Source organism: Apis dorsata, unplaced genomic scaffold (assembly GCF_000469605.1).
Source record: "Apis dorsata unplaced genomic scaffold, Apis dorsata 1.3 scaffold_99, whole genome shotgun sequence".
Lineage (NCBI taxonomy): Eukaryota > Metazoa > Arthropoda > Insecta > Hymenoptera > Apidae > Apis > Apis dorsata.
The window spans coordinates 1,148,556-1,160,293 of NW_006263397.1; the positions used below are offsets into that span (position 1 = coordinate 1,148,556).

Consider the following 11,738-nt stretch of genomic DNA (forward strand, 5'->3'; position numbering starts at 1 on the left):
CAACGCACAGTCTCGTTAAAACTATGAATACGTTAGATCGATATATCACTCTCCTATAATATATAAATCGTTTCTTCATCTTCACGCGTCACGTGGAGAAGGTCTTTTCGTAACAACGAACCCCTGTTTCGAGTCATCATTTACGGGTCCGATTGAGCAACTTCGATCTCGGATCGATTAGATCGTTTTCCCTTATCAGGTCGACCCTTCTTCTTCTGATCAAATATTGCACCCCTTCGGCCCTTCGTGAGTGACGACGGCACCGTTGTCTTCACGAGCCACTACTGATCACACTCGGAAGCTAATGATTGTGGTTGTAAAGATGCCACCTCTGCGTTTCGGCGTTCGAGTCGCACTTTTCAGCGGTGATTCCTTTTTGCGCGTGGTATCTCGAGTCCACGCACACAGGAATTCTCGAGTGGCGGATCAAACCGCCCTCGAGGTGCCTCCATTTCTGATTCTCGCTACCGTCGCAGATCTGCATTAACAGCGTCGTGCCTTTCGCGTAGACAGGAAGGGTTAGGCAAAGGCCGTGATGCCTGATGAGACCGTCCTTCGTCAGGCCCCATTCCTGTAAGAAATTCAGATGAGATTTATCGAGTCGAGATTTATCGTTTGCAATCGAGATTATAAATATCGTAATATTGATCGTAATATAAATCGTATAATATATTGATTCTCGTCTCGCGACTTGATTTTATCTAGGAAATTTTTTTAATCAAAATTTCGAAAGTCATTTCATTTTCCTACTAAAAATTCTATATTTATTTCAATAAAATCTCTCTCAACGCATTATTTCCATAGTCTTCGAAAGATATTCAAAAAATATTCCAAGAATCTTCAATATTTTCTTTAAAATTTCTCGATTCTTTAATCCATCTGTAAAAATATATACAATAATTGAAATATAAAAATTGAATATATCGATCGATAATAGAAACGTGGCGAATAGTTATTTGTATCGTTATTTCATCGCAGTATACTCGAATATACTAGGGGCGTAGCATGAATAACACAGAGCCATACTTACTTGGTTACCACCGGTGTCGTGACACGGGTAAAGTCCCACGTTTCCATCGAGGAGATGGCCCATGCTGTCCAGACACGCGGAGCCCTGTTTCAACGATCCACCGGGTCCACCCTCGCTGGTCGGTATAACCAGCTCTGGATACACGTTTTTCAGATACCAGCTGAAGGGCTTGCAATGCAATTTCCGCTTCAGCTCCATCCTGTCTTGAATACTGAAACAAGGGTAGGCGACGCCCTGTTTTATTAACACCGCTCACGTGCGCTGACGCGTTTTAATGAAATCGGCTATCGGTATTTCGGCCCGTAAATCGAGCTTTTCCTCCTTCTTCTTTTCTCCGGCGGGGAGACGAGGAGAACCGTAGAAATTAGCCCGTGATAAACGATCTCGAAGAAAAGAAACTTCGTTTCTCGAAGAAAGTTTGGACAATGAATAGATTGTAAGCGGAAGAATAACGTGTGGGTGTTGTGTATCGTGAGATTGTTGCCATCGATGGTTGTTCTCGATGGTGGTAGGGTAACTTGCGAGGTAATTTATATTGAAGGAATATATATATATACTTTCGTCGTCTCGTTTTCTTTTGATACCTGCCGATTATTTGTTAACACGTTCGTCATTTTCGAGGATCCGTGAATAATTGGGGAGGATTGTTGAACATTTTGGCTAATAACTTTGCCTCGTTATTTTTGATCAAGTTATATGTCAATATATTAATTGGTGAACGTGATTATCATGCAATATAAATTGCGTTGTATTATATATCAATGTGAAATATCGCATATAAATTTGATATTTTTGATCAATTAAAAGACGACGAATGAAAATGCACGTTGAATGCGATTATATTCAAATATAAATTATGTTCGATAACATCGTGTGCGATAATATGATATCAAAAAATGAAGCACCAGCAATTATTAGAAGACATACAAATAATTGGCAGGTATCAATTTTAATTTTAATAATAATAATTATTACAATTCCTAATCTCTAGAAAGTTAATTCTTCTAACTTTTTGAAAAAGATCCGAATCGTTTGGTATAATTTCATCAAAAAAATATCATTCCATTTTGAACAAGTGGTCGAATACTTTCTACCAGAGATATGAATTGTTTAGAAGATCGTAATAATTATTATAATTTCTAATCTCTAGAAAGTTAATTCTTCTAACTTTTCAAAAAACAATTTCATCAAAAAAATATCATTCCATTTTGAAAGAGTGGTCGAATATCTTTTACCAGAGATAGGAGTTGTTTAGATAATCGTAATAGTAATAATTATTATAATTCCTAATCTTTAGAAAATTAATTCTTCTAACTTTTTAAAAAAGATTGGAATCATTTGGTACAATTTCATCAAAAAAATATCATTCCATTTGGAAAGAGTGGTCGAATATCTTTTACCAGAGATATGAGTTGTTTAGAGGATCGTAATAATTATTATAATTTCTAATCTCTAGAAAGTTAATTCTTCTAACTTTTCAAAAAACAATTTCATCAAAAAAATATCATTCCATTTTGAAAAAGTGGTCGAATACTTTTTACCAGAGATATGAGTTGTTTAGAGGATCGTACTTACTTTCCATACGGTATGTTACGCGCTAAAGGCACCGCGTTGTAATAGAATTGTTTGTAATCGTCCATCCACACCTCGGCGGCCCTTCTCGTATTTCGCGCGAAAACGTTACCGCTGCCTCCTGGGAACGAGTACGGATGACGTTTTCGAAACACGTGGCCGACGCGCGAGCATGGGATAATCTCCAAGCTTCCCCCGCATTGCCACACGCGGAACGATATTTCTGAAAAACGGGGATCGAATCACGTTCCACGAATTTTCACGGACAAACGCCATAAGAGAGAGATGACTCACCGAGATTCTCGCCGCCCCATACGTCCATCTGCGTGTCGTACTTGCCCAATTTCTCGAAATACGCTTTGTTGATCACGAAGAGGCCACCGGCGATCATCGGGGTCCTGATCGCCTGCGTAGGATCCTTTTGCCTCGCCTGCCTTTCCGTTTGGCTCAGGTATTCCCATTTGAACACCAGACTCCAATCGAAACCACCCCTTAAATCGGCTGACGCGCCTACAAAGGAGAAATCGAGAAATTTGATGATTTTTCGATTGAGTAAAGGAATAGAAGAGTTTTGGGTTTGATTAATCGGATTGGTATCGCTTGGATTTTTTTTATTTGTTTTTGAATAGAGCACATTGGTTGCTCCCGCATAAAATGTCGAGAGAAGTATGCTATTTTAACGGTGGTTGAAACAACAAAAGAAATAGAGAAAAACAGAATACAATTTATGTCCGTCCAGGGATAAATGGTTGAGAAGAAGAAGTGCGAGAGTTATTCGAGAGTTGGTTAAAAATGGAGAGTCGAGATAAAAGTTTTCAGTTGTTTATGCACTTAATTCTCCCTTCTATTTCAAGTTTCTTCGTTCTTTTATTTTATATACGATTTCATGCAATTTAAAATGATCGGATTCCTTGTGTCAATTACTAAATAAAAAGTAATATCAATTGTTGGAAATGCAGGATAAAGAAAAAAAAAATGGGAATAAAGAGAAACCTTATATATTTTTTACCGATATATTGAAAGGTGTCCATGCTTATGACATCAATAACAGGGCAGACGACCCTTGTAGGATCCTCAGCCACCCTCTCCAGAAGTGGTTCTAGCCAATCGGCGTTGCATTCACAATGCGAGTCGAGGAATGTTAACACGGTGGCGGTGGCTGCATCCGCGCCTCGCACCCTCGACCTCATCAAACCCTCCCTCTTTTCGTTGCGTATCACTCGCACTTTGTGTATCCTCGACAGCTCTTCACCGTCCTCCGCTGGAAAAAAGTAGGTGAATTGTCGTGGCACCGTTCGATGCTCTCCTCGCAGGTTGCAAGTTTCAAGTAAGTCACGAGGTTACAACTCGTGGTGTCCAAAAGAGGAATCTATAATCTATAAATTTGGGAAAGTAAACTTACGATGATCACTGAAATCGTCGACCAGTATAATTTCCTTGATCAAATGTTCCGGACTCCTGTTCAGCACGCTGAAATCGAAAATGAATTTTCCGTTATATCATTTTCTGTTCTTGCAAAAGACTCGTTAGACGATCGTAACAAGAGAAATTTCCTCGCAGAAATTAAACGCTTCTAATTCCATCGAGTGTCGTAAACTACCCTCGAGATGTAGCCCGAACCTCTACCAAGAATTCTCTCTTAAATGAATTTCCCTAAATAAATTTGTCTACGGTTTTCCTCTTTCCTTTTCTTTTAGAGAGGATGTTATTTCGAACGAGGGGGGGAAAAAAAATTTCTTTTCACGGTAAATAATTTCGTTTGAGTTTGTAGGATTAATAATATAAAATAGAGAATAAGTCAAGTAGAATTGATCGTGATTGAATATTTAATTTATAAGGAATGTAAAATTTTATACGATGTAATATCCGTACAACGAATATTATTAAGGAAAGCAACTATAATATAATAAATAAATAATCAAAGGTAAAAAAATATTTGGCTATATTTCCTTTCCATTGAAACAAATATGTTTCAAATCGAAAACTCATCGTAGGCGAATTAATTTCATAAGAATCAATGATTTATAATTTTATCGTTGCTTTCTTTTTACGTCATTTCTTCAAATTTCACGCGTGATTTATTACGACGAGGAGTATAAATGGGCATGAAATGATGGAACGATGATTAGGAAATTCCATCAGACCTCGTCTCCCTGGACTCTCGGTGTTGAAAGTTTTCTCGCGTTTTCCGTGAAACTCGATCTAGTATTACACGTTGTACGCGTGGGAATTTGGCCGTACGTTATCAGTGAAGAAATATTAATCTCGTTTCGTTGAATTTTGTCCAATGCATTTTCTTGCCTGTCGATATTTTCCCATTTCCAACGATTTCCCATTTAATCGCCTTTCTTTCTGTTATTCTTCCATAACTCGTGTTATACAAATAAATTTTTAATTCGAAAAACAAATTTGTTAATACCTGACGACGGTTCTGAGCAACGTCGACCTCGCCTCGTTATGAAAGGTAATTATCACCGAGGTTGGGGGTAGATCCCTCCTCCACTGCTTCATTCGACACCTGAAACAAGAACGGAATTCCTCTTGAAGTTCCATCCAGTTAATAAACAATTTCAAACAAGAGAGCTCTGACAAATAAACAAGATGAAATAATTAAATCAAAGATTCTTCGATATCGGTGTTAAGCATAGTCAACCTAAATACTATTCGAAAATAGCACAGTGAATATTAAAAGGAATAAAACTATTTAATTAAAACTTGAAAAGAGTAATGATCATTACAATGAGACGTTGAGAATAGAATCGATGGAAGCATATTATTTATGCTCTGTGACAATTAGATAATCCATCAATTATTTCAATATTCGATTAGATTCGACCAAATCTTCATCGTCTGTCCAATCCTATTTATTTATTTCTAACCCTCCTGTAATCTGTGTAATTGTGATTCGCATTCGATATAATCTTCTTTTCCATTTCTTCGATAATTCTCTCAATACAAAAAAAATATTCCAAATGTAACGAAATATTTCATTTTCGAATTCTCTTCGAATTCTTCTCTGTATTGGGCGCAAGTATATAAAAGCTGAAGCTTGGTCTTGGTCCATGGGTGATGGCGAGTAAATAGGGGGAGAGGAAGAAAAAGGAGGGGGATCGTGGCACGCCGACACGGAGGGTACATAAATGCGACTAGACGGTCAGAACGATCCCAATATGTCAGTTCCACTTTTCCGAGATAAACTCGAGGAACGTGTACGGAATGCGTCCACGTGTACCGCTTTCAACCACTCCGCAGCACCTCCTCTCCTCTTCCGCTTCTTCAACATCCTCCTCCTTCTCCATTGCACCAGCGAAATTGTAAAAGTTCACTGATGAGATTATCGATCGCTGGAATTATTACCTGGAAAGAGAGAAAGAGAGAGAGAGAAAGAGTGCAGCCGGTTGGAAAATTTACCACTTTCCCGCGGAACATTGTGACTGCACCCTTCTTCTAACTTCGTTGTCACATTAGAGCTCTCCGCGTTCCTCCAATCCCGTGACGAATTCGACGGAGGAAAATTGCCGAATTAAAACCGATTCTGAAAGATTACATTGTTGGGAACAAGGCGACGAGTGACGAAAAATTTTTCTTCCATGCTTAATACGGTGTTTCAAGAAAAATTAGGAAGAAACTATGCTTTGTATAGTTGATTCGTTTCAATAATAGAAAAGGTGGAGGGGCAAGTTTGTTCGTGGAAGAGATTTCTTCGAAGCGAGGATATTTTGGGATCAGTTGAAGATTAGAATGATCGATTGGAAAAATTTGGTTACACATGTATAATTAAACGCATAAGTAAACTTGAAAATCGATAATTGGTCGCGCGTTTCCCTCGTTAGGCATTGATTACGAGCAGTTTATCTACTTTGAAATCCGTATTGGACGGGGAGAGCCGAGGGATCGTGTCTAATTCATGGGAGCATAATCCCGTGGAGCGGAGGCAACGAAGCAGCGCCGGCTGTCGGGAACATATTTGCCGACAACGAAATTGCAAACGAGCCTTAAAGCGGGCCAGACGGGACGGATCATCCGGACGGTTTAATTCGAAACTGCAATTCGGGCTTTGGCCCCGACGTTAAAGTGGATAACGCACGGCGCTCGATCCCATCGAGTTCTCGGGACACGTGCACGACCGTTTACACGCGACACTGAGCCGGCGAAACAAAATCGGCCGTGGAGGAGGGGCTGGGGGACACAGGGAAATCGCGTTTGTACGAGAGATCCGTGTGTACGAATTTGCGAATTTAACGATCGAAACGATCGCCTCCTCTGTACGGAGAATCGTTGAAAATATTCGGGAATCGTGGGAAAATTACTCGTGAAAACGGTGAATGGAACTTTCGATCTTTTTCGACGAAAGATATATATATGTGCGCGAAAGAATTTGATCGTTTCTTTGGTAAGAAAATTCTGAGCTTCGAGTCGAAATTGTTTAAGCGAACATGATCTTGGATGTTAGATAGATAGATAAGAGATATGACGTGGTTTGAATTGTACATTTCAATTGTTGGAAATTCTTTTATATTTTCTTTCCGCGGTATTAATAGCAAACGATCAATAAAAGACAATTATCCTTATCTCTAAAAAGAAAGGGTTGATAAAATTATCAATACTTCGAACGGGGAAAAAAAAAAAAGAAAAAGAAATTCAATCATTCCATAAATCCAATGAAATTATAATTGTAAGGCATCGTTCTAAAATTCCATATCGTTTTTTTATATCGAGCGATCGTAATAACTTCGTGTTCCATCCGTGACGCGATTATCACGCGCCATGGAAAGATATCGGCTCTCGAGAGATGAATAAAAAAGTCGAAGAGCATAAAGTATAAAGGTATAAAGAAAAATGAAGCGAATTCGGGAACAATATTGTATAAATTTAACCCGGGAGCATTGCATGCACGCGTTGGGAAAACGAGGATGGACGGTCGCGATCCGCGCGAGATTCGAACGAGTTCCGGTTTAATCCTGCGCCGCATCCGGATCTCACATCGAAATGCACTCGTGGATACGGCCAAGTGGTTACAACGGATCAACGCGGCCCAGGAGAAACCCTGGGCCGACACGGGAAATAAATCTGAATGGCCGATGAATGAACATGGGACACGGTGAATTTCCGGTTATCCATAGTGCAATTTAACTGCGGAATTTTATGCGGAATACATTTTGATATATTTTCGAAAATGATCGGCTTTCGAATATATGGAAAGAAGATGAGACCGGAAATGAATAGAAATATATAGATTAACACGAGGAAAAATCGCTATTTGGGATTGTTTGTTTGAAATATGGAATTGGAAGGCAAAAATTAATTTTTGGGGATATTTAAAGATTATAGGTTTAATCTTTTGTTTTTTTAAAATGTAGTATAATGATAATATAAAACAAAAGTAATTTTTAATCTACGAAAATTAATAGTTTAATTAATTGTTTCTTGGAAATTTATATTTATCAAATTATCATGTATTTAAAATTTTTGTTTTATATTATATTAGTGGTTTAAAGAAAAATATATTATTTCATAAGCTGCAGGTAATGACGAATATTATTTTTTATAATACATTTTAAATGATAACACAGAATCCTTGTTTCCAGTGAATTTCCATAGAAATATCTATTCGAGTATAATTGGTAACATGCCAAGCTCGAGACTCCCCCTCCCTCCCCCTTCTCCCTCAAAAAAATAAAAAATTCTCTCCAACCCCTTTCACGTTAATTAATTCCCATATTCCCATGCGCGAGTATTTCGAAACTGCGCTCTCGAAGCCGTCAGCGCAAATCCCAGCTGAGCGGATTTTTCAGGATCCGGTCGACGTCATCGGATATTCTCGTTCGAAGTTTAAAAATAATTCCGTCCAAGCGGTTTTAATGCGCGACGCTTGAATATATTATCTTGTTTTTTTTTTTCTCCCGTGGATATAAGAAAGAGGAATTGTAGAACTTCGACTGCATAATTTATGTCATAGTAAAATTATCATTTGTCGTAACAGAAGTTAGAGGAGTCGATGCAATTTTAAAAATTATGGAGAAAGGAGAAATTAATTCCATTTTTAACGCTATTGGGTTATTAGTATCATGTTATGTAAATATTTTGTTGTAATTAAAATATCGTGAAAACAAATAGATACGTATAATTATATTTCAATCAAATTATTTGTTAATAACAAAAATATATAAAATATTTTAGAATTTTTCCAAATCTTGAAACAATTAAAAAAAAAAAGGAAAATCAAGCATGGAAATTCGAAAAAAAGGATGATTGCGTATGGAAATCTTAAAGATGATAAATTAATCTGCAAACAGGACCAAAAATACTCTCAAAATACAATGGATAAAACGAGACTTAATATGTTCCACAGCGAGATAAAGAGACGCAAAAAAATTGTAGCGGATATGCGTTAAAAAAATCCAATAAATTATATTCGCCTCGCTTATTAGTCGTGAGTGTGTGTAGACTCTTATATTTCAAACCTGTGAATAACCAACCTCGTTCACCATGAAAATGCTTTGTAAGATTAACGTAAAATCCAGAAAACGGTCTGATCTCAGGATGGAAAATCGCTCGACCCCTTTGTTCAACCCTCTCTCTCTCTCGAAGCGAACCGGATTTTCTCATGGACTTTCGACTCTGAGATCGAGGAACGAGGCATCCCGGCGAGAGACATAAATTCGACACTGTCTCTGATGTTGTAAACGTGGATTTGGATCGTACTACACGGTTCAAAGTACTAGAACGAAATACTCAAAATCGCGAGTAAGACGAGGGGTGTTTTTCAAGTTTCACGAATTGGAGCGTTAAAAATTGGTTTCTTAAAGAGTGAAGTAATTCTCTACATTCTCCATCTTTAAACTTGCTTATATATGCATGATCTACGTATCTGGCAAATTTGCATATTCGTAACGACAGACTTATTTCATATAATCCGTAGTAATGCATAGGGAGATCATGAATATTTTAATTAGGGATGACAACGATGTTAATTTAAAAAATTAGTACGAGGCAATATTTGTAAATCCTTAATATTGTTAGGTTATTTCGGTCCAGGATTATCATCATCTAGGATTATCTTCTAAATGCTTCATAATGTAATATGATTAAAGAATATGAAGGATCGTTAAATCATGCTCAACAGTGACTTGAAATTTTACCATCTTTTGCAGATTCTCTTCTTCTGCAAATATTCTTTTAAAAATCCATTAAAATTCCATTTTTTTTCTTCAATACTTGTGTACACCATAGGCTAATGATAGTCTCTTCATGAAACAAATCAAAATTCATCAAGTGTCTTAATTTTGTCCAATCATGAAAAGGAAAAATCGTCGTTTCATTAAGATGATCCATAGGACAGAATTCGTCGCGTTAAACTTCCTATTGATTTTCCCCTTTCGTTCACCCCCTCCTCCTTTCCCTCGTAAAAATTCATTGCAATTTTAAATTGCTTGTTCTTCATCAACGATCCTCACAGTCTTTTGTGAATAGGATAATACAGAAACTCTACCAGTGACAAGTTATTCCAGTTTTTCACGTGGCGAGGATCGAAGCTTATTAGAAACATACCGTTCTGCTTTGGAAACCGATAGAATAATATACAGAAATAGAGCATTCCGGCTTTGATCTTCCTTCCGTGGCAGAAACTCTCCTCCATGAAACTCGAAAGGGACCGAAGATATATATATACTTACTTGCTTTTCATCGATATTTCGTCGAGATAACGTCGAATTAAATTCTCAGAGAAATTTATGGAATACATTTCTTCTAGAAGATATTTGGACTTGGTTTGGTATAATATTAAAAAAGATGTCTTTCGCTTTCGATACAATATTAGAATACAACATGAGCTATGTATATTTCAACAATGGAAAATGATGAAAGCGGGGGATGAAAGACTAATTTTTATCTTCAAATTTCAAACACGATATAATAATAATACGTACGAAAGAATTGTTCTTTGCGCGCGTGAGTCTTGCTCGCAATTTCTATGAAATGAAAAATATTCTGTACCTTCTGTATCGTGCAGAAGAGAAAGATGTCTTTCCTATTGTACATTTTTAAAAAATTCTATTCGAGGGACGAGGCGAATAAATACGTTTCCAAATATCACAAGAGGCACAAAGAAATATTTTCGTTCTATCTCCCATTGTATCTTCCGCATCTATGAGAGTTCAGTTTCAATGGAGCGTTATCCGTCGATCGAAATGGGAAGAGGCTCGATATCACGGGTGGATTGTCTATATTCTCGAAGAAGGAAGGAATTTCAGCGTGCATTCAATGCTTCTTGCGAGAAAAACGAAATAATATCGTATCACGTTCGGAGAGGGAGTAGAGCAATCACCCGATCGAAAAGTTATTGCGCCCCGTTTGGAACCGGTATGAATCTTCCTCGGCGACACTCGATCAGATTAAACTAGGGTGAAATTTAATTTAGAGCGTACAGTTTGTTCGACTCGAAATGCACTTGCGCCCGATCATGATCGAACGTTTAATTAATTAACTAAGTCGTCGGTCAACTTTATCTAACTGTTGAAATCGGTGGACCGAGATGACGATGACCGATCTATCTCTGATTACACGCGCTTTTCGTTCGCATAATATGGAAATATGGAAATTAGAAAACTAGGAGAAATGAAACCTGTATATAAGAAACATTGTGGAGAGAAACAATAGTCGATAGAATAAATAATGGAACAATAATCAATATATTCAAGACTGACCAGTCTAAATCGATTAGAGGCACGAACATCAATAAGATGTATAATGATAAGTGCATACATAACATCAAAAATCAATTTTACTCAAGCTTTAAATCAAAATCAATCTAAAAACAAATCGATTAATTCCTTCCACTGCACGTGTGCGAATTCTTCGACTCTTGACCCGAACAAAAGAGGGGAAAAATAGAACAATACCATCCCCATTTTGGTGAAACCGCGTACAACACTCTCAATATCGTTCATTTGTTCGAAAAACATTGATGGAAAAGAAAAAACGGCCACCGGTACGGTAATAATAATTTCCTCCATTTTCCATCCACTCGGAGGTCATCCATCGATAATCACGGAGCAATCACGGCACGCAATGCATATTATCAATCGTCCATCGACGTTCAAACGAGTCGAGTTAATCGGATATATACATATATATA

The 11,738-nt window shown here is 37.5% G+C and overlaps 1 protein-coding gene across 2 annotated transcripts in view; it reads right to left on the minus strand.

The window, feature by feature from the left end:
• LOC102674866 (polypeptide N-acetylgalactosaminyltransferase 2) overlaps positions 1-11,738 on the minus strand; it is a 188,873-nt gene continuing 177,135 nt past the window's right edge. For both annotated transcript variants that reach the window (XM_006612181.2, XM_031508782.1), the window contains 7 exons: positions 5,022-5,120; positions 4,005-4,072; positions 3,612-3,863; positions 2,897-3,112; positions 2,606-2,825; positions 1,031-1,241; positions 1-571 (listed from right to left, as the gene is read on the minus strand). In XM_006612181.2, the coding sequence (XP_006612244.1) occupies positions 302-571; positions 1,031-1,241; positions 2,606-2,825; positions 2,897-3,112; positions 3,612-3,863; positions 4,005-4,072; positions 5,022-5,120 (1,336 nt within the window). In that variant the 3' untranslated portion in view covers positions 1-301. The remainder of the gene's footprint in view (positions 572-1,030; positions 1,242-2,605; positions 2,826-2,896; positions 3,113-3,611; positions 3,864-4,004; positions 4,073-5,021; positions 5,121-11,738) is intronic.